The 24,438-nt window shown below is 42.4% G+C and overlaps 1 protein-coding gene across 1 annotated transcript in view; it reads left to right on the forward strand.

The window, feature by feature from the left end:
• The window catches only part of fbxl17 (F-box and leucine-rich repeat protein 17), an 898,173-nt gene that overhangs the window by 863,143 nt on the left and 10,592 nt on the right, over positions 1-24,438 (forward strand). Inside the window, exon 9 of the mRNA XM_060931855.1 lies at positions 14,351-14,493. Within this exon, the coding sequence (XP_060787838.1) occupies positions 14,351-14,493 (143 nt within the window). The remainder of the gene's footprint in view (positions 1-14,350; positions 14,494-24,438) is intronic.

Below are 24,438 nucleotides of genomic sequence, written 5' to 3' on the forward strand. Positions count from 1 at the left end.
TTTGTGTATGTTTATTGTTGTGTTTATTGTTTGCTTCCTCTGGAGAGTGTTGTGATTGCTGTAGAGGCCTTAAGGTCTCCCATGGGAGTGTGTGTGTGTGTGTGTGTGTGTCGCGTGATGGAGAGCAAGAAGAAGCAGCATAAATTCTCATCATGGTCTCTGAAGTGTGCAGTTTAGATTCACATTTCTGTGTCAGCCTTTTGCTTCTCTCGTGCTTTTAATGTTTAGTTTTTCTTTAGGGTGTGTGTTTGTTTTTATGACTCTCAGGATAAGATAAGATAAGAGAGGCATACAGTATCAATATGATGAGTTGGCCTCTGGCTCCTCTAACCACACACACACACACAGTGAGACAACTGTGTTTCATCTGAGTTTCCCTCATTTTTGTGATTCCTGTAGGAGTGTGCCTGCGTGCGCATGTGTGTGCGTGCATGCATCTGTGCATGTGTATCATCTCAGTCGGTCTTGAGTTCTCTCATTGTTGAGCATATCACCCTGCTGGCTTGGGTTATCACCCTCAGACTTCATTAGGTTTCCCCCAGCCTCATGAGATGCTGATGTGTTTTGCTCTCACTCTTGGGTTGTAAAACACTTCAAAAGAGCCACAATTCTGTCTCACTGCCTCATGAAGGGAGAATATCGAGTCTCTCAGTTAGTAAAGCTCTGGAAACAAGCTCTAGGCTCTGAAAACAGCTGCACCAAAAGAAAGCCTGTGCCCTCTGCCTGCCACTCAGGATAATGTATTTCCTGTATTGACCATGTCTCTGTGAATTTCCTCTCTCTCACCACACTTTACCTACATGTTTCCAATATGGAGGCATATTTTATTCCTTTGCTCTTCCCTTACATGGTTTTAATTAAGTTTGCCCGAGCCAGGCTCTTCACCTCAGGTAACCTCGGCTCTCATGAGGGAAAACAAGTGGTGTTGCTGGGATTTCTCAGTGATCTGTGATTTTCCAGCTTTGGCCCTGGTGTTTGTGGGTTTACTGTTGGAATTTTGGATTTTATCTGTGTGAAAAAGGCAGGAAAACTCTCCATCAGATGCAAGTTATTGTTTTTTCCCCAATAATATCTTTCACTTTTGCTCAGTACACCACTGATTCCTGATGCACATGCTTTGAGAAGCATTCTTAACAGGTCCAATCATATTCCAACTCATGACCCTGTGTGTATTTTTCTGCTCTGATCTTGTGTGTGTGGTTGATGACTTCAGTGCTATGAAAGAAGCTTGCTTTGGTTTAGATCACGCTCGGGGCAGACGAAGGCTTGTGTGCAAAACACAAATAAAGCGGCCAGGCTGGGGGATTGTCCTTGACAGGCCGCTTCCTCTGGTAAATATCACCTCCTCTGCGGCTTTTTGGACTGCACTGCCTCAACTCCATCATTTTATTGAAGTCTTAAAATGCAGCACTCCGTGGCCCATGTGAGCACTTTCTCCTCATTGAGGACAAAATTGAAAACATTAGTCAAGGAGCACTCTGATTTATATTAAGAGTTATGTGAATTCACTGGAGTCAGTCAAGGAGATTGGGCGTGTTGTTGAATGTTATTGACCCCTCACATTGAAAATGGTATGGAATGTAAATTTCCAAGGGCTGAGAAGCAGTTACTCTTCAAATAACTCTTTTCTTATATTAATAATCCTGTTGAATATGGGCGTCATAATTCTATTCGGATGCATGAGCTCCATGCTTCACTGAACACTACATGACTTTATAATTTTTATTGAAGAGTCAAAGTCAAAGTTAGAATAGGTTTTAAAAATAGGAGTCTGTAACTAAGCATTGCTTTTATTTACTCTATTATTATTATTATTGTTAAGAAAAAAATGCTGTTCTTATTTACCGAAAGCTGTAATGATGAGAAGTGTGTGTAACACAGCTGTGTACTAATGGAGTCAGTATGAGGTGTTAGAGGGGAATAATTCTCTCTATGTTCTCACAGTCCCTGTGTATTAGCATTTGAATGAAATACATGAACAATGCTACAGCAAATTTATATTTCTGAGGCAAAGAAAATGCAAATATTATTCAGGTTGTTTCATTCCCAAATAAGGATTTATTAATGCTTCTCATTTATTATTACTGTTACTTACATACTATATTTTATTATTATTAATATTTGCTATAATTTGCTATTATTCTGCCACACAATGTAGTAAATTCACAGTAAGCATTTGTAGTTAAGCAACATAACCAGCAGAGATTAGTTCATTCTATGGACAGAACAATGGATGTAGTTGTAGCGAGAATCGCGTGTGGGTGGAGCACAGAGGACGGCAGGACAGAGATCAGGTTTGACTATCGGCTTTATTGCCACACTTTTCAGGGTTACAATAACGTTTCAACTAGCAAGAGAGACACACACACACAGCGTCTCGTCCGGGGATGATCTCCTCTGCTCTCGCTCTCCCTCCTTAAATAGGGCGGTTTACTGGGGAGAACACACAAAACACAGGTTAATGACACTCAGGTGAAGCGATTCTGCCACTTACCTTCCCCAACTCCGCCCTCCTGTCACAGACCGGTGCTTGACCACGCCCCCGCTGCCACATACCCCCACCGCCCGACTCAGGCCGGGCGCCCGTCCGGCCCGCAGCCGACTCCCCCCCCCCTTGACGGGAGAGGAAGTCCGCCACGACCATCTGCGCCCCCGGCCTGTGGACCACCTTGAAGTTGAAAGGTTGGAGCGCCAGATACCAATGGGTGATCCGCGCGTTGGCATCCTTCATGCGGTGGAGCCACTGGAGGGGCGCGTGGTCCGAACAGAGGGTGAAAGAGCGCCCCAGCAGGTAGTAACGGAGGGCGAGGACCGCCCACTTGATGGCCAGGCACTCCTTTTCGATAGTGCTGTAGCGCCCCTCACGCACTGACAGCTTCCGGCTGATGTACAACACTGGGCGGTCCTCTCCCCCCACCTGCTGGGACAAAACGGCCCCCAGCCCTCTGTCCGACGCATCCGTCTGCAACAAAAAGGGGAGAGAGAAGTCAGGGGAGTGCAAAAGTGGCCCCCCACACAGTGCAGCCTTTACCTCAGAGAAAGCCCGCTGGCACTGCTCCGTCCACTGGACCGGATCTGGCGCCCCCTTTTTAGTGAGGTCAGTCAGCGGGCTGGTGACCTCCGAATAATTAGGTATAAACCTACGATAATAGCCAGCCAGCCCCAGGAACTGTCTCACCCCCTTTTTGGTCTTGGGTCTCGGGCAGGCCGCAATCGCTGCTGTCTTATTAATTTGGGGACGCACCTGCCCGTTACCCAAGTGGAAGCCCAGATACCGTACTTCCACCCGCCCAATCGCACACTTCTTCGGGTTGGCAGTGAGCCCCGCCCGCCTCAGCGACCTAAGGACGGCCCTCAGGTGTTGCAGGTGCCGCTGCCAGTCATTACTATAAATGATGATGTCGTCTAAGTACGCGGCCGCATAGGTGGCGTGGGGCCGAAGGATCCGGTCCATCAGCCGCTGAAACGTAGCGGGCGCCCCAAACAGCCCAAACGGAAGTGTGACGAACTGGTGTAAGCCGAACGGTGTGGAAAAGGCCGTTTTTTCCCGGGATAATGGAGTCAAGGGGATCTGCCAATATCCCTTCGTCAAATCCAGTGTCGAGTAAAAGCGAGCCGTGCCTAGTCGATCGAGCAGCTCATCAATACGAGGCATTGGGTACGCGTCGAATTTAGACACCGCGTTGACTTTTCTATAGTCCACACAGAACCGGACCGAGCCGTCGGCCTTGGGAACCAAGACCACCGGGCTGCTCCAGTCACTGTGGGACTCCTTGACGATGCCCATTTCGAGCATGGCCTGAAGTTCTTCCCGAACCACCTTTTTTTTGTGTTCGGGTAATCTATAAGGACGGCTACGCACTACCACCCCCGGGGGCGTCTCTATGTGGTGTTCTATGAGGTTGGTGCGTCCGGGCCGGGGCGAGAACACATCCGAAAACTCGGCCTGCAACTGGGCGACCTCCGTGAGTTGGGTCGGGGAGAGGTGGTCTCCACAGGGGACCGGAGAGGTGCGAGATGCCAATGACCCTTTTTGGATCTCCGGCCCCAGCTCCGCCTTCTCCGGAACTACCGACACCAACGCCACGGGGACCTCCTCATTCCAGAGCTTCAGCAGATTGAGGTGGTAGATCTGTAGCGCCCCCTCCCTGTCCGTTCGCCTAACCTCATAGTCGACGTCCCCGACTCGCCGTGTGACCTCGAAGGGCCCTTGCCACTTGGCGATTAATTTGGAGCTCGACGTGGGCAACAGGACGAGTACCTTATCTCCCGGAGTGAACTCTCTAAGGCGCGTGCCCTTGTTGTACAGGCGGGTTTGCCGTTCCTGGGCCTGCCACAAATTCTCCTGAGTTAAGTGGGTGAGCGTGTGGAGTTTTGCGCGCAGATCCATAACGTATTGAATTTCATTTTTGCTCTGCGAAGGTCCCTCCTCCCAATTTTCCCGCAGTACATCTAAGATGCCGCGCGGCTTACGCCCATACAGTAATTCAAATGGGGAGAACCCCGTGGAGGCTTGGGGGACCTCTCGCACTGCAAACAACAAGGGTTCGAGCCACTTATCCCAGTTACGTGCGTCCTCACTTACGAATTTTTTGATAATATTCTTGAGGGTGCGGTTGAACCGTTCGACTAAACCGTCCGTTTGTGGGTGATACACGCTGGTGCGGATCGGCTTAATACCCAGTAGCCCATACAGTTCGGCCAGTGTTCGTGACATAAACGAGGTGCCTTGATCAGTCAGAATCTCTTTCGGGATTCCGACCCGGGAGATGACGTGGAAGAGGGCCTCTGCAATACTACGTGCGGAGATATTGCGAAGAGGCACCGCTTCCGGGTATCGCGTTGCATAGTCCACCAGAACCAATATAAAGCGGTACCCTCGTGTTGACCGATCTAATGGCCCGACGAGATCCATCCCAATTCGTTCAAACGGGGTCTCGATTAATGGTAGGGGGCGCAAGGGCGCTTTTGGAATGGCCGCTGGATTTACTAACTGGCATTCGCGGCACGCCGTACACCACTTACGGACGTCGCCACGAATCCCCGGCCAATAGAATCGGGCCATTATCCGAGCGAGTGTTTTATCCTGCCCGAGGTGTCCCGCCATGGGATTAAAGTGAGCCGCCTGGAATACCAATTCCCGGCGGCTCTTTGGAATTAACAACTGGGTGACACGCTCCTTCGTCTGAGTGTCCTGCGTCACTCGGTATAACCTATCCTTTAAAATGGAAAAATAGGGGAAGGTCGGGGTGGCATTCGGCTGGAGCGTTTGACCATCGATTACTCTCACTTGGTCAAACGCGTGTCGCAGAGTTTCGTCTCGCGATTGTTCCAGTGGGAAATCCGCGAGGGATTCCCCAATAGAAAGAGGAGGAGCCGGGGGCTCCTCACTCTGTCGCGGAGATGACGTAGACGGCTCTGCGACCGCAGCTCCAGCCAAAACGACACCGGGACCCCCCCCCCCCCCCCCCCGGCTAACCGGCAGGACCCACTCTTTACTAGGTGTGCCATCAACCCCCGGAATCCCGGCCAATCAGTCCCCAAGATTAAAGAGTGGGTAAGGCGAGGATTAACCGCCGCCTTTACTATAGATTTGTCCCCTCTGAAATGTATGTGGACCGACACCAACGGGTAGCAGTGAACATCCCCGTGCACACACAACACCTTCACCCCTTGTGCTCCCCCCAATGCCTCGTCTTGCACCAGGCTTTGGCGGATCGAGGTCTGGTTGCAACCCGAATCCACCAACGCCTGATAGGTCGCCCCTTGTACACTTACCGGTATGCGATATGCTCCGGCCTGATCGAGGGCAGCCTCTGGCATGTCGGGGATCGCACCACCGCCCCCACCTCCATCGCGGCACACTGTTGCTGCAGGTGGCCCGGTTCCCCGCAGCGCCAGCAAACCGGCCCGGGCCTCCCCTCTGCAGCTGTGGATTGAGGGTCACTCACCTGAGGGGGGGGAGAGACAGACACAGAAGGGAGAAACGGGAGGGCACCACGGGTGCGGCGGGCCGGCTGGGGTGGGGCCGGCCCCTGCCTCCATGGTGGGGGAATGGGGCGAGGACGGGACACGGGAGGAGGGGGAAGAGAGAGAGAGAGAGAGAGAGAAGAGGAGAGAGAAGATGACATCCGTTGTCCTGCCGCCGGGACAGCCGCCAGATGATCCTCCGCCAGTCCTACGGCCTGATCCAGCGACGCCGGGCGGTGGCACTGGACCCACTCCGCGGTTCCGGCGGGTAGGCGGGCGATGAACTGCTCCAGCGCCACCTGGTCGATGATCCCCTCGGCGTCGCGATCTTCGGCCCTCAGCCACCACCAGCAGGCGTCCCGGAGCTGCTGGCCGAACGCGAACGGGCTGCCGACTTCCTCCATTCGCAGCGCGCGGAAGTGCTGGCGCTGCTGCTCCGGCATGCGCCCCACGCGCTGGAGGACAGCCCGGCGAAGGTCGGCGTAGGCCAGCCGGTGGTCGGCGGGGAGCTGTAGTGCGGCTAACTGCGCCTCTCCCGTCAGGAGGGGGAGGAGGCGCGCCGCGCGCTGTTCCATCGGCCACCCCGAGGCTTCGGCGACCTGTTCGAACAATGCGATGAACGCCTCGGGGTCGTCCTGCGGGCCCATCTTAGTCAAGGTGATGGGAGATGGGCCCGCGGCCGGGGCGCTGGTGGACCCCGCCGACGCGAGGAGGCGCCGGAACGCCTCACGGTCTTCCTGTTGAGTCAGCACCAGGGCTTCGAAGCGGCGCTCCTGCTCCTTCCGGAGCGTGACGAGCGCCTGGTGCTGGCTCTGCTGAGCCGTGGCGAGGGCGTGGACCAAGTCCGCGAACGGGGAGGATTCCATGGGGCTGCAGGACAGGTGCTCCACGATCCCGGGTTTCGGCACCACTGTAGCGAGAATCGCGTGTGGGTGGAGCACAGAGGACGGCAGGACAGAGATCAGGTTTGACTATCGGCTTTATTGCCACACTTTTCAGGGTTACAATAACGTTTCAACTAGCGAGAGAGACACACACACACAGCGTCTCGTCCGGGGATGATCTCCTCTGCTCTCGCTCTCCCTCCTTAAATAGGGCGGTTTACTGGGGAGAACACACAAAACACAGGTTAATGACACTCAGGTGAAGCGATTCTGCCACTTACCTTCCCCAACTCCGCCCTCCTGTCACAGACCGGTGCTTGACCACGCCCCCGCTGCCACAGTAGTGTATTGGTTTAAAACCTAGTGTGTTAATACAGAATTCAGTTAGTGTGTTGTCGTCACAGGTGTGTATGTCGAGGATTTTACACGGACTTTAAACGATTTTAGAACCAAAACGATCCATTTTATAATCAAACACATAAAGCCTGCAGGCATGTTGAACAATAATCTGGCTGTGCTACCTTCAAAGGATCCAATTACTAGTCAGTAAGTAGTATACGTTAATGGCCCTAGGAATCTCTCTCTCTCACACACACACACACACACACACACAAAATCATGAAGCAGAACTAAATGCATCCTCATCTTATTTCCACTAAGATTTTACTTGGATGTTTTCCCCCTTTATTCACTCTCTTTACCTTGTCTTGCATATCACTTCCTTTATTTTCCAGACAGGAAATCATTAGCTGTCAAGAGACACAATTTCCATCTTGTACGGTGATAAGTGTGAGCAAGAGAGGCTGGGGGTGGAAACAGAGACCATGTGCTTACACTCCTCTCTCAGATAGCTCAAGGCATGTTGGCATTAATGTCATCATAGCCTGTGCCACTAGCTCATAGTGCACGGTGGTTTATAATGTGTGTGATGTATATTGTTGGTGTAGAAGATGGCTAAGTGTGCTTCCTTTACCCAGCCATTATTGGATTTGCAGGAAAGGAAATGTGGCTTTTATCAGTACTCAGGATGTCATGGATAGTAGCTCGGGGAATGAGGAAAGAGAAGTAAGACATAAATCAGTCCAGTGTGCAATGTTTCTACACAAAAACACACAACACAGTGATCATGCACATCTGTTTAAACTTTGAATGCAAGCTATTTCCTTGTTTGTGAAATATTTTTCTTTTGATATAACACAGTGTCACATCAGCACAACGTCCATGCCCCTGCAAACATGCGAAACCGCAGATTTTACTGTAACAACCACAGAAAAGGGAAGTCCGACTGCAGCGACACATAGCATTATTGTAAAGTATTAGGATAAATACTGGCAAAAAACTCATCATCTGAAACTCTCTACAACTAATGGTGAATGGAAATGCAGGTACTGGCGCATATTGTATGCACACAATGAAGGCTAAACATCTGCTCATGCCCTTGAGGCCTCAGCAAGCATGCAGACAAATCCTCTGTCTGCCCATAATCAGGAAGTTCCAAAACAATATATTCGCATTTGCTCCTTTTTGCAATGCACCATGGCCATGTAAACCAGTGCAAGCTGTTTGGGTTTGGGGGAGGAGCAGAGGAAAACAACGAGTGTGTGTTCAGGATAAAAGCAGCCCTGGAGAAAAGATGGGAAGCAGATTCCTGCTCAAAAAGAAAAAAGTGCCGCTCCCTCATAAAGAGTGCATCAAAGGCAAGAAAGTGAATCTGCTTGAAGGCTGAATGTGATGAGAGCAGACAGGGACACTCACGCGCACACACATACCTATACACTTTAGCATATCAAGAGGGGACAGAGCTCTGCATAACCACATGCTGCCAGGAAAGCGAAACCTGAGACACACTTGCACAAGAAAGGAAATGTATAATTTTCTCAGGTTTAAAATAAACCTTGATTTTTAAGTGTGCAATATTTCCATTCTTTTAAGCCTAAGTGTCATGGTCTGTTCTGTTCATTCCATATCGTCTGGAGTGAAGGCCTCTTTGAGCTTGATGGAGAGCATGTTTCGGATCCCTGACAGCAAATGAATTTGAAATAGCGATCAAAGAAATGAGTTGTTTCAATTTGGATGCACACTGAATTGAGTTTCCTTCTTAGTTCTCCTGTAATTGAAGTTTTTTTTTTTAATCGACATGAGGACTGATACAGATGAGACCTGAGTTTAAATGGAAAACGAGAAGCATTTTGCTGTCATGGCTTGGGTCACTTGTCCCCTTAGAGTGAAGGGTCACTGCAAATCGCATCACTGTAATGTTCTTCTGACTGATCAGATTTATACTATCTATCCTGCTCAGAGTGGTCTCTACTCCAGGATGATGATCCACAGGGTATGAGCGCTCACTGAATGGTGTTACTGCAATGAAAATGATAGGGTATATGCTAGTAACCAGATCACAACCAAATTGAACACTTATGGGAGATTTTGGCCCAGCGTTCTCCTCCACCATCATCAAAACACCAGATGAGGGAATAAATATTTTTTTCCTAGAAAATGAGATGCCACAGTATGCTGCTCTAGGTCATATTGATGGTCATATTGGTGCTTTTGCTGAATTGTGGCTGTCTTAGCAAGTAGGCCCATGGAGTATCTTTGAAGTAGAAATGGGATTGTGGTGCTTTTGTTTGTTTTTGTTTCAGTAGAGGAGGAATCCCACACTGCTCCTCTGCTGTTATAATATTAGTGTAATTCAGTGGCATCATCCTATTGGCCTCAGACCTAAAGGAGGCTGAGACTAGAGTCTATATTTATACGTATGAGCAGTGACCATCGACATTGTACCATGTGACTTCTCAAGCACCCAATTGCAATATGAGTCTACATATAGAAAGAAATAACATTGAAAAGCTCAGGTACGAGTGGATTGTAAAATTAATCAAACACCCAAATTTGTCCCATCCAGCTCTTTAATAGACCTCCTCAGCTCCATTGAAATGCTGTGGTCACATGGTTTGAAATGGGTAAACAAACGCCTCATGTGTTTGTATGGATTATCTGGATTCATGAAATACAAAGTTTGAGATATAGCTCAAAATGGTACATTATTGCGCAGCTTATGGCTGCAATAACAATTCAACTGATAGTAGTCTATCAGTTCATTCTTTTCTGAGCGATAAAAGACTTCAGGAGGTAAGCAATTATTAAATTTACAAACAAATTCGCATTGCTTGGTAGTTGTGTGCGCTGTAGCATTATGCTCGTGAGTGTCCCTGTCTGCTCTCATCCCTTTATCACAATTTGAAAGATTATTTATGATAGTAATTGTGGACACTTTTGTCATTTTATCAAGGTTTTTTTTTAAACTTGATGCACTCCACCATTTTGTTTTTCTCTACTCAAGGTATATGAGCTGATATACTAGTGGTAGAGTAGCTAATCAGAGCGTGCGATTGCTCATATCCAGTGAATGTGGACAGAATAATTACTAGTTATTTAGCTCAGGATATTGGCTAGCATTCAGCTGTTCAGTCTTTTTAACAGCAGATGAGATGCAATTCACAGAAATATCCACAAGGAAAATGTACCTACCACAGTGTGCTGCGGTAATGAGAGCTGATCTGTGTGAGAATAATAAATATACAGTACACATGGTTCATTACAAAACTGTTACGCCGACTGATTGGGAGTAGGACTCGTGCTTTTAATTCTAATTTAAATTTTAATTTGTTAATTCCATGTTATGTGGGAATCATGCAGGTCTGTTGTGACCAGAAACATCTCTCTGCATACACATTCACCACACTGAAAATCTAATGACCTTCTGTAGTAACAGAGCATCAGTTATTCATTTCCCTGCAGCTGTTAGCTCAGCTCTGTGTCTGCATTGAGAGAAAACGATGACATGTTTTCTCTTTCAGTCAATGCATATACGGGATAAATAACATGATGAGTTCAATAAGTTTGATAAATTCCCTAACACAGATAAATAGAACATATTAGTGGAAGATAGAATGCTGCTGTATCTGATGGATACAGGAATGACAGAGCTGGAGGGAAAGTGTTTATAATATTAGTCATTAAAGTGTTCTGTCTGAGAGATGGAAATGTGTACGTGTGTGTGTGAGCGTGCGTGCACACACTATGCACTTTTGTAAGCTGGAATGACGTTGACAACACCATGTCTTCGTGTGCTTGTGTCAGTAATTCGAGAAAGACAGAGGGAGTTGGCTATCACAGTGGTAATCCTCTCTCTTTGGGGGTTCAGTGATGTGACTCTGTGTTGAGAGTCTAAAAAGAGTTTTTAGGAAAACAATTATTGTCACAAAGGTGTGCTATCTAACTACTGATTTGCACTAAAATTGTTTCTGCAGATCTTGGGATGTTTTGTTTTCTTATCCAGGAAAGGCCATTTTGTTGCTGCTTCTTGAACATCTGCTAGTTAGATGCAGTTTCAAGTAATTCAAGTAATTTTGCTCCCCTCATACTTGCTCTCCTCAATTCATTTCTCTACACTTTCTCATGAGCCTAATATTTGAATTGGCAAATCGGACAATGTTCATGAATTAATCTGTGTTGATGGTGTTGGTGGAATTTATTTGATGGTTATTTGTGGTTCCTTGGTTGCAAAACGTTTGAGAAGCTCTGAGGTAATGGGTGATGGGGTTAACACAGATTGGAGACTTTGCATTGTGTGCAAGTCTGTTGTTCTCTATTGGTCTAAATAAGGGCACTGAAGTAATCTCAGTCCCATCAGGCTGGGCAAATAACACTGTGGTATTTCTTCTAGAAGACAGGTTGCCCTACGTATGCACGCGCGCGCGCGCACACACACACACACACACACACACACACACACACACACACACACACACACACACACTCTCTTGTACTTCTGTCTTCGTGAGGACACTCATTGACATGTTGCATTTCCTAGCCCTTTACCCTAACCTTAACCATTACAACTACGTAAATGCCTAACCTGAACCCTAAAATTAAGCTTTAACCCTCAAACAGCCTTTTGAAGAAGTGAGGAGCAGCCAAAATGTCCTCACTTCCCAAAAATGTCCTAACTCCAGTCCACACACACACACACACACACACACACACACACACACACACACACACACACACACACACACACACACGACCAACAACAGAGCTTGTTAAAGCAAACCTCTTTTCTTCAAGAATCCTTTTTATGACTCTTCATCAATCTTTACTGAAACAAGGTTAAAAAGAGGCTGCGTCATAAGTTTACCAAAGAAGAGTGTGGGTGTGTCTCTGTGTGTGTGTGAGAGAAGTAAAGTTGTCATCTCTAGCGTTAGTGACTCTCACAGTGGACCCCTCCCCCCATGTGTACACAAACACAGTCATAGTAGTGATGGATGTTTCCCCCTTTTATGAACCCCAAGTATCTGTACACACAGGTGTGTCTGCTTACACAGATCACAGACCTGAAGTGGTGACTCCACATCCCCTCTCACTCAGCACACCCACTCAAACCAACACTCAGCCCAACACTCAGCCCCACTTCTCTATACATGGCTTTGGAGCACTGCAATAAATTAGCCTTGTTGACCCTCATTACACACACACACACACACACACACACACACACACACACACACACACACACACACACACACACCGGTTTTCTTGCTCCAGCTGTGTGTGTGTGTGTACTCAGACTTGAGTAGCATCAACAGCTGCTCAGCAAAATGCTCCAAAATCTGATTCCATTAATAAGAAAATGTATTGAATCAATCATTACAAAAACAAATAACACGGTGAATAATACTGAATAAATTGTTCGAGCAGATATTTATTATTATTGAATAATAACATGATTTAAAATTGCCAAACCTTGAATTTGAAATATATCTTAGGAACTTATTTGCATACTATTTATTCAGATACTGATGCACTATAGATTTCACTCAAATATACTCCTAGGATTCTTTTTTTTTTTTTTATCTATCCTTGACAGGTCTTCAAGGATTTTTTTTTTTTTGGTGGCATCTTAAGCATTTCCTTTTCACAGAACGTTCAAGGTTCATTCCCTTTAGGAAGCAAAGAACCCTTAGCTATCCAAATAAGATATTTTTTTTCCTAAGAGTGTAAATGCTCATAAAACTAAACACTTCCACTGGAATATAAACATTATACACACCCTCATTAAAATTGTAGGTTTTTATGATGTAAAAATCCTAAATCAAATAAATGATTATAAAAAGGTGTGCACCCTAATGCATCCAGGTTATTGAAAGTTTTTTTTCCCTTCTGTTTTTCACTTAAATTTTGTTGGTTGATATCTCAGATTAAAGGTGGAAAAAAAATCTTGCATGATTTTTCTTGGTTTTATTTTATTTTATTTTTTTTTTAAACATCACAAAAACCTGCACTTTTAACAGTGTATGTAGACTGTTTATATCCACTGTATGCCTGATATTGATTCAGGTAGTAGGGTCGTGAATGCCTTACACATTAACACTCACTCACAATAATCACACACAATGCTGTGCTGATGTATGAAATTCATCAAAGACATGGTGGCGTGAATCGACTCCAAAGTTAATTAGTTATGTCAGTGTCTGCTATACACGTCCCTGTGAATGAGTTATTAGTTTAGAAACAACATTAGAACAAGAGCTTTAGTATAAACCTGAGATTTGCCTTACAGTAGACATTACATCAGATCCATACTGTTATAGAAGATGAATCATTATGCTCTGACCAATCAGAATCGACAATTCAACAGCATTGTAGTATAAACCACTATAAACTAGAAAGGCCCTCGGTTGAGTGTATACCTCCGCCAAGCCACATATTATCAACATCAAAATCAAGTCACTTGAACCAAGGATAATACTAAAGCTGTACACCACATTTTATCAAAGTCAGTCCATTACTTTTTGAGTTGTGTTGGGGACAGACAAAAAAAAAAAAAATCCACATACATATCCAGATTTGTATCAAAATCTAACCAGTTGTTCCCTGGCCCATGGCCCACCTTATCTCAAAATTTTATCAAAATCCATTTACTACTTTGTGAAATATTTTGGGAACAGACAAACAAGCAAAAACACAACCTCCTCCAATACAGTTGGCAGAGATAATAAGAACTTTTTAATCAACCAGTGAAAGACTATTTATAACTATTATTTACAACTGTTATTTGACAAAGTGGAATTTTTGTTGACTAAAAAAACCTTCTTGGTAGTAGCTTCAGACTTTTGGTGGACAATCAAGTGAGTCAGAAAGGCTTTAAAGCAAACCACAAGCTGTACTGGAAAAATGTGTGAGGAGTGATTTTTTTATCATTAATGATGCATTTTTATCAGATTTTTATCATCTTAATGATGTTAATGTGTAAGGCATTCACTGTTGCCTTGTCATTTATGGGCTCTTCTGTAAGAGCCATGTGTTTATGAAAGTCTTCAAGTATCAACGTATGATGACTTACTACGAATAGATATATGTTGTAGACATATTGTGCTGTTAATGCATGTTATCTCTCTCTCTCTCTCTCTCTCTCTCTCTGTCTCTCTATGTAGCGCTGATAGCAATTGGTCAGTACAGCAGTACCATAGAGACTGTGGATGCAGGATGGTGTAAGGAAATCACAGACCAAGGAGCCACGCAGATTGCTAAGAGCAGCAAGTCCCTGCGTTACCTGGGCCTGATGAGGTGTGATAAGGTAAAGTATTTAGCGCAGAGCCTTGCAGGTAATGGAAATGCAGAGGATCATCTTTCATTTGGAAATTGACTCTGTTATGTGTTAGACACATTTATGGTCAGCTCTTTACAAGCACACAGCAGGCACACATTCCGACACACTGATCAGCAGTTTTACTGAGAGTAAGTGCACAGCATCACACATTAAACCGTAACATATTTTATAGGAAAAACAGAAGCTTCTTTTACACAGCCTGTTCAAGGCAGGAATCTTACGCCTTTATTCCGTCTCACGTTCTTTGTAAAAGGTCCGAATGTGGAACCGGGGTCTGTGTTGTTCCACCTCTGTGCTAGAACAATTGATGGTAACAGAGCCAGAATCGATGTCTGTGTAAAAGGGACAGCTGGCATTGTGGAACAGGGGTGTGATGTTTTTGACATTCTTCTTTCTGAGACCATCACGAATTCAAATGTCTCCGTCTACAGCGTCGAAGGTCCACACCTTTCTACCGCAAATCACTTCCTACTTCTCGTCACGTTCTCCTCCAACATATTTCTGATCGCAAAGCAACTTTGCTGGCATTTGAAGAGTGGTATAAATATACACAGCTAACATATGCACCTCAACACTCAGTTCATCTGCCGTTATTGTTTTGAAAGCAACACCAGTATGCTAGGGGTATTCGTATTTCTGATACAGAGTGTGTTACACAACACACTAGACGCTGAAGCTTTGTTGTGTCACACCTCTGGTTGCAGAACACCAGCACGCTGTGTAAAAACATACACTGAACTTATTTGGTTCAATGTAAACAACCAAGGCTGGAATATTAAGGAATCTTCTTGATGGCAGTATTGCGGAATATCTGTGTGAACATGCCTATACACAAGAAGTAACTGGGGAGAAGTTCATACTGTGCTTAACTATGTTCAGCAAAGCATGCTGGGACAGGAACTCACAGAACTGCACTGTGGTATAGAGGAACTTTCTGCTATAATATAAAAGTGTTATGTGAGTGTTGTAGGTGACATATTTTAGTATTTTTAGGCCATTGTGCAGCGGTGCAGCTGCACCTCTCTCCCGCTGTGCCCCCCCCCCCCCCCCCCCCGCGCTTACTCTCTTTCTCCTTCTCTGTTTTTCTCCTCTTGGCTTCCTCCCTCCCTCTGTCCCTTGCCTCTTCTCTTCCTCCCTCTGTCCCGCTTTCCCTGTTATCTAGCAAATCACTTAGACATTCACTTGAAAAATAGGTTAGCAATGGAACATGCATTCCACCCCTAATTTTCAAATTATATTTCCCAGATCAAAATATAATATAATTTCCTTGATATTTTTCACTTGGGTTGTCAAAATAAGATGAGATTTTTTTTTCCTTCTGAAAATGAAATATCACTTTCCCATAAACATTTGATACAATTAAAGTGCATTGAAATGGAATTTTTATTGCTTGTATTGGTAGGATGAGAATATATCTGGTTTGTGTGCGACTACTGAGAACTCTGTCCTCCTCCACTCATAATTTTCTGTTGAGATTCAGCATAATTTACATTGCCATATTCCCACCACCAGTTCAGTTACTCTGTAGATTACCGTTCTGCACAGCCAACACAAAAATGCTTTCATCGTGTTTGTTTTTGATGTTGCTCTGTCTTTAGTCTTGTGTAACATTTTTTTTTAAATTCTGATATCCATGACCTATACATTACATAAATACAGTACCAGTCAAAAGTTTGAACACCCCTACTCTGAGGTTTTTTCTGTATTTTGACTATTTTCTACATTATAAAACAATACTGAAGACATCAAAACTATGAAATAACATATGGAACATATATGGAATTATGTGGTTTAAAAAAGTGTTAAAAAAACCAAAGTTTTATATTTTAGATTCTTCAGTGTAACCACCGTTTACCTTGATGATACTTTGTACACTATTGACATTATCTTAACCAGCTTCATGAGGCAGTCACCTGGAATGCTTTTCAATTAACAGGTGTGCCTCGTCAAAAGTTAATTAGTGGAATTTCTTGCCGTCTGAATGCATTTGAGATCAAACAGTACATAGTAAATAATTAAAATACAGTAAATAGCCCGATTCCACAACTGTAGTAATCCATGTGAAGAGCTGCTCAACTAAGTAAAGAGAAATGACATCCATCATTACTTTAAGACATGAAGTGCCTTTTAATTAGACAAAAATGCTGAATTAAAAGGTGTTCATGCTGGCGTGAAGATATGAAGTTTATCTTCGAGTGGTGAATGTATATTTCACAAGTGAATGAAGTTTATCTTCAACATGAGAAGATAAACTTCTATCTTCGCGCAACCATGTAATGTTCTTTATATTATATGGACACATCCCAAAAAAAATATACAAGTTAATCAAAATAATTTTAATTTTGAACTGGTTCGCCATTTTGAGAACACGAGTCAAATCAGCAGGAAAACACAGAGTGACGTCATCGGGGTGAAATATCGGGAAATAGTTCACTCAGATCTGCAATCTGTTTCATATGAAAAGTGTGAGTTTTTCAACATGAGAAGGTAAACTTCATATCTTCAAGCCAACGTGTGATTTTTCTTTTTATTATATAGATACATTTACATATAAAAAGTACCCAAATTTATCAAAACAATTCATCAATTTCCTCATGATTTACATATTGAAAAATATGTCACTCAATGTCCCAGATGTAGTTCGTATGAAAAATATGAGTGGGGTGTGTATATAGATATGAAGAGAACACATACTACTGAGTGAAGACTAACTGGATAAACTATTCATATTTTATGACTTTATGATCACTCAGGCTGTTTAACACTTGTGGAGAGCTTATCTTTAGTGCAAACGTTATTGCAGTATTTACTGCAGAAAATAGACAGTGATCACTATGCATAGGTTTTTTTCTGAAAATAATTTGTTTTTCAAGACCATATCCAATTATTTTCAGCGATTGAAGAACCCATTACGTACACATCGACTGCAAAGTCACATTATTATTAAGTGATTGTAAGGGAGCAATAAATAAATAATGATTTAGAGTGATTCCTGGTGGAGTGCAGTCACAGCATCACTATAGTCCTTGTTCATTTTCTGACCTCAGGTTCTTTTTAACGTTCTGTGGCTGGAATATCAGAGCTGGAACGATGCACGGTCTGTAGTGCTGAGGTCACTTCTGAGTTTAATTCCCAAATGACCAGGATGCAGTCAGTGAACTAAACCACAGGCTGCTTCAGCATTGCGGTTTCCAAATGTGCTTGGCCAGACTGAGTTGAATCTACTAGCTGAAACTTAATTGATGTTTTGAAACCAAGCACATGTACCAATCTCTAAACATGTACATTGTGTAGATTTTAAAACTTCAATGCTCTCGATCAAATTGTTTGTTTGCTGACAGAAGAGCATGTGCAGAACAAGGATTTATTAATACATCACCTGCTGAACTGGCCAATATAAACATTTAATATAAACATTGATCATTTGCGTTCCTCCTGGCACTACAGTCCGAGCCTTAGTGTTATAGAAAATTAATCAACACCTTCTAACCAGAATGAACAGAATCAAATAGTGCTCTGGTATAAAAATCTATAAATAATTAATTTTCTTAGTAAATTGACCACTTATCATTTCTGTTGATTTTTATTCTTGGCAAACATGATCTATATTCAGATTATTGTGTAGACAGTGTGGTGTGACTGTCCAAACACTCACCCTGTCATCAGGAGTTTTAGATCTGCTCTCTGTTTGGGAGAAATGACATTCCAGTCTCCGCTGTTGATCAGAGCATCACCTGTTTGTTTATGTGTGACAGCACAAAGCAGCTAGCATTCTCGTCCGAGTGTGTTCAGGCAGCCATTTTTATAAAAAGAAAGGTTGATTCAATGTGTTGGTGTGTTGCTGTCTCAGGTTGGTAACTTGTACAAAATGGGTTGAAATCTACTGGTAGCAATTACTAAATGTGCTGTAGTTTAAACTGTGGTTAAATAATTTAAAGAAAAAAAAAACAAGCAATGTTTAGACCACTAATCCATTCAGTGTAATGGAATAGATTGAATATAATAAATTTGACAGATTTCCAGCCTTTATATTCTGCTTTTCAATCATTGTTGTTATCACTGGAATTTGTACTATTTCCTTTCTGTTGGGGTCATACTGCTACAGAAAGGAATTGTGAGCATGCTCTTTACATTGCTGATTTCATTTCTACCCTTGGGGAAAATATATGAAGACTTTAGCTATGAAAGAACGCTGTTAATTGAGGCCAGACAAAATAATCAAATCAATTCATTTCGGCCTCAGCTAGTTTCCCCAGCTCCCTTAAAGGCATTGATGTGAAGCACAGAGCCGAGTGAAAGCAGCTCTTTTTTCATCAAAGAGAAATTTGTCCACTTTCACAATCATTCTTTGTATACTCCAACATTTTTTTTACTCTCTAACATACAGTACTTCACTCAATCTTGTTATACAGGAATTGAAATGGCATGTTTTCATATTTTCAGTGATGGATTTTTTTTCTGAACAGGAGGACATTTTCTGTATACAGTCTAGTATTCAGTGTCTATATAATGTTCATGAGTGCAATACACATAACCTGTATAAGTCTTATAATTAAGTATAACATTTTAACGATGAAGACTTTCTTATCTCAACATCAGTTGTTTTGTCTGTGTCTGTGTATCCACTTTAGTGCCTCATCTATTTTAGACCCCAAGTGAAAATAGCTGTAGAGTTGAGTAATGTAAAACAAGACAAGGGAGGCAATATTCAGGAGAGAAAAGGGAATCTGAGAAATGGAAAAGAGACTGCTGTAATCACTCATAGTTTCAAGAAATGCTTTGTAAACAAATACAAAAACAAATTCCATCCATGGATCTGTAGCTTGCCAGTATCATGCAGTAACGATGTTGTATATTTATGGGATGGTTATAAAATGATTGGAATACTTCAGTGTGAATTATAGTAAAATGAAGAGCAATATTATGTTTTCTAAAATGGAGCATTACATTTTAACACAGATAGTTTAGTAAAATTGCTGGAGAATTCCATCATGGTGAAGCAGCATAACTTCTTGAAGATGAAGAACCATAACAGAATTAAAAATTGTTTGTGGATTAAAATTCATAAAGTAAATACAATAGAAGCTCTCAAGGTTTATTTACAGGTATGGTTATTGAAGGATGGCAGTTTTACATAAATGACCCTAATTTTTTTTGCCTTCATTTGTTATTCCATCAGTCATAAAAGAACAACTTGTCCAACATGCAGCGTTCACTCTGAATCCAGCCTGTTCTTCATTTGTTCAAATACAGATGAAATTTCAGAAGCCAAAAATCACTTGAGCATGGGCACCTCTATCACACTCACTCGGCGTTTTTCCCAGCAAAACGCATCAAGCCCATTTCCCAGAATGTGATCTCAGCTCTCTGTATTCTGGAAGGTAATGCCTGTCCAGGTTTCCAACAGAAATAGCCACATTTCATTCCCCTCAGACTGTCTTATGTCATGCGGTGATTTAAGTGATCACTTAAGTCTAAAAATGTTACGACAGCATAAAATACAGTCCCTGTTTTTAAAAAGGGTCCCGTTTACTTCTTAGTCTCAAATTCAGTCACAACTCCAGTCTTCCAGACTACATCCCAGTCAAATGCTGAGCCTTTCTTGAAGCCACGCTCACACATTTCAACATTTTACTGCTGTGGATAGAGCACAGGCAGCTTTATGTTGTAAATCTTTGTGTTTATGCAGGCTGTTAGGGAGATCCAGCACTGTGTGATCCCTGCATGCTCTAAAACACTTAAGTATTAACCAAAATCTGTTTGGCAGTGGCCTTTAGCTCGAACTACATTTTGTGTCTGTGTGTGTCCATCTTTACATCTGTTTTCTTTTTAAGGGGCAATTGTTGGATTGTAAGATGTTGGATATATTTTTCATTTACCCTCTCCTCTCCATTTTTGTTACAACTTGCCATATTGTAGCTCTAAGCACAGTCTGTTCCACATGAAGAAATAATCTGTTGACTTTGTTAGATCTCATTCAAAAACATAGACATAAATATTTCATTCATAGCTCTTTTAATATCAGCTTGAACTTTTTTCCTCTTCATGTAATCACATTTAGTGTTAGGGGAGCTGGATTTTCACTGTAACACTTAGGGCGTATTCACACCTACGTTGTTTGGTCGGGACCAAACGAACCAAATTTCCCTTGGTCCGGACCTTTTGGGTTGGTCTGAATACAAACCACCGAACTCTGGTCCGGACCAAACAAGCGGACCGAGACCGAGCTGCAAGATTGGACTCGGTCCGGACCAAAGGAACTCTGGTGCGGACCTTTTGGAGGTGTGAAAGCAGACCGGACCTAATCTGACAGTTTTGCTTTTTTTGTAGCTCGGCAGCTTCCGTCGTTTGTCGAGCATTATGGGAAACAGAGTCTTGACACTCCACCGCAAAGTGCAAACACTGTTTTGGTTGTCAAGGGAACCTTACAAGAGTCGTTCAGTCATTCAGACCAGTGGTAGGCTAGACTACAGAGTACAAAAAATGAGTAGGGGGCAAACGTGGGCCGAGGAAGAAACGCGTACCCTTGTGGATATATGAGCAGATGTCCACATATCTGAGCTTTTGGAGAGAACACACAAAAATGGCAATGTGTTTGCTGTATTCAGTGAGAAAATGAAGGAGAAGGGGTTCACGCGCTCCCCAGAACAATGTCGGCTAAAAGTGAAGAAACTCCGTCAGACCTACATTAAAATCAGGGACATTCTTTCAAAAAGTGGCAGTACTAGCGACGCAAAAAAGAAATTCATCTATTACGATGGATAAGGCGAATATCCCGACACATACCTCCTCCATCTTGCGTGAAGAGCCAGAACTGTCACAACATGATGTGCGCTCATCAGCGCTATCCTCTGTAGCCGCCTTGCCCTTTGTCGTCGTCGTTGATAAATTACTTGTACAACAGCATAGTAATCGCACAATTGTGAAAACAGTAAAAACTGGAAAAAACATATAGCTTTGATGACATTAAAAAGAATAACAGCATGGAAAGCCTCCATGACTACTTTTGAACTTAACGCTTTGTGCGCGTGTCGTCTCTGACCAATAGCTGAACGACCTCAGGGCGCGTGGCTTTGTTGACAGATTTTGGTCCGCTTACTAAAATGTACAGTGTGAAAGCGAACTGCACCAAAATGAAAAAATAAAAAAAAACATTTGGTTCGGACCAAAGCAAGTGAACTATTGAACTATCCTGGTCTGAATACACCCTTAGAGAGATCTGTCAGGTTTATGAAGTGTTTTAGTGAGCAAAAAGCTTGGGAAAGTTGTTGGTAAAAAGCATATTCAGACCCCAGTAGTACGGTACATTTATATCATCAACATGGGTCTTTAGACTTAGCAATAAAAACAAGTGTGGTAATGTCTCTTATGAAAGTTGTGATGTGTGCACGGTGCTTATTATTGCTGTGTAAAAAGGACATTGTGTATACTTCGCACATTGCATATTTAAACACTTTGAAGTCCGCTAGATGAATATAAAAAAAAAAAAATGCAGGATAAAGATAGTGAGCACTATATCAGTCCAGTATGACCTAGCTCAGCAGAAGACTGGATAAATAATGCATATGAGGAAATATTGACATCTCTACAATAGGACATGTATGGCGAGTACGGTACAATAAGGTGCCACAGTTGTGAGTGGATATTAGATTTCACTTTGTCCTTGGTCACAGCCATGCAGTGCCTGTCAAACAAGATTAAGAAGGCCTCTGATCCTGAGATTAAAGTCTTTGAAGATAAAAAAAATGAACAAGTATAATAAGAAGAGTCTCAGCAAATCAGGAACCTCAACTTCAGATATGTGAAAGATTAAAAACATCAATCTCTGTTGGAACGCCATTTCATATAGATCTTCTCTAGCATCAGCCATGCACACACTGAACTGAATGTTGGTTTTATTTTTTGTTTTTGTTTTTTGAACAATGTTTTTTGAACAATGTTATTATACTGTGTGTATACATACATACATATTATGTGTGTGTGTATATATATATATATATATATATATATATATATATATATATATATATATACAGGGTGCGATTTGAAAAAAACCAGAAGGGGGGATGGTTGTTGTTTTTTTTTTAATCATGAAACGTCACAAAATTAAGGTAACAATAGGCTAACAGCTCAATAACATCCGATGATATCAAATGAATAACACTAAATGAAAACGAACACTAAACCAGAGATAGTAAATTCATCTTCCTATCTCTCTGACTAAATACACGAACACTAACACAACAAAGTTCGCATTGCTTGTCGCGTTGCTGTGATGTTTCTCTCCCTCCAGATTAAATGGACAGTGACTCGAAAATCACTAAAATACATGAATACTAAATGAACAGTTTGCTCTGATGGCGCAGTTCACATTGTGCGCAGCTTTCCGATTTAAACTGTTTTTTTTCTCATCCTTATATTTCCTGTTTCATGGACTGTAACGGATTTGCTTATTTAGTAATTTTAATACAGAATTTACTTTGAAACTATAATCAGACACTCCAACGCCCCCCCTAAAAAAAAAAATTGGCCGTGAAAATGTAGACCATAGAAAACTGTGTCACAACATGCCTGTCATGTCAACTTTTTTTTTTGGTTTGTTTGTTTTATTGACGGGGTTGTCCCTGAGGATTTTTTTTTCAGCAGAGATAAAAACCAGAGGGGCGATGATCCCCACCATCCCCCCCAGCAAATCGCACCCAGTGTGTGTATATATATATATATATATATATATATATATATATGTATATGTATATATATGTATGTGTGTGTGTGTGTGTGTGTGTGTGTGTGTGTGTAATTTAAGCCAACGTGTAATTTTATTATATAAACACATTTCACAAATGAAACGTACCCAAATTTATATATATATAAATAAATTTGGGTACTTTTCATTTGTGAAATGTGTTTATATAATAAAATAAAATTACACGTTGGCTTGAAGATATGAAGTTTATCTTCTCGTGTTGAAAATTCGCATTTTTCTTATAAAATTCATCACAGATCTGAGTGACATATTTAAATAATATTGGCTGGCTTTGAGTGGTATATCAGATATATTCCATTCAGCTAGCATGATACTGAACAAGTCGAAGATGAGTTCAATATCATGCTTGCTGAATGGAATATATGTGATGGACCATGAAAAAAAGCCAGCCAATATTATTATTATTATTATTATTATTATTATTATTATTATTATTATTATACATACACATTCAATGGAACAATTATAGATTTTACAAAAATTTAAGAACAGGGGGGTAACTTACCAATATTGAATGCTGATTCTGATCGAATGTAATTCAGTGTTCTGTCAATCCAATGTACATGTACAAAGTCAAAGTTCTCACAATAAAAATGGTACAAGTCCAACAAGCCTGAACAACAACCCATCTTATATACAAGCTATATACAGGTTGACAGTTCAAGTTCAAAGTTACTTTTGATAGTAGTTTATTGTTGCATTGAAGTTGTTCAAAATAAAAGGGCTTTGCTGAGTGAAGTCCACAAGTGAAGTCCTCTTGTAAAAGTCTCCGTCACGTTTCCTCACCTCCAAGTAGAACTTTATATTTCCGCTATTGGTCTTTTTTCCAGTTTTTCGATGTCCGTTCATATGTTTTTCTCTTGTAAATATGTGTGAAGAATATCCAGTGAAGTTTTGATAGCCTTTCGGGTGTTCAGCGCATGTTTCTCTTTCAGTTTTTCAATGTCCGTTGGTATGTTTTTCTCTTGTATGCGCTTGTTGTCAGCGTATCTTTCAAAATATATCTTCTGATCTAACACTTCTTCCACTTGATCTTCCACTTTAAATCTTCAACTTTTAATGTAGCAAACCTCACAGACATGTTTGTGTAGAAACTGTCAGTCACTCGCTAGCATGGAAGTTTTACATCTCCAATGTGTCTCTTT

This window comes from Neoarius graeffei, chromosome 10, assembly GCF_027579695.1.
Source record: "Neoarius graeffei isolate fNeoGra1 chromosome 10, fNeoGra1.pri, whole genome shotgun sequence".
NCBI lineage: Eukaryota > Metazoa > Chordata > Actinopteri > Siluriformes > Ariidae > Neoarius > Neoarius graeffei.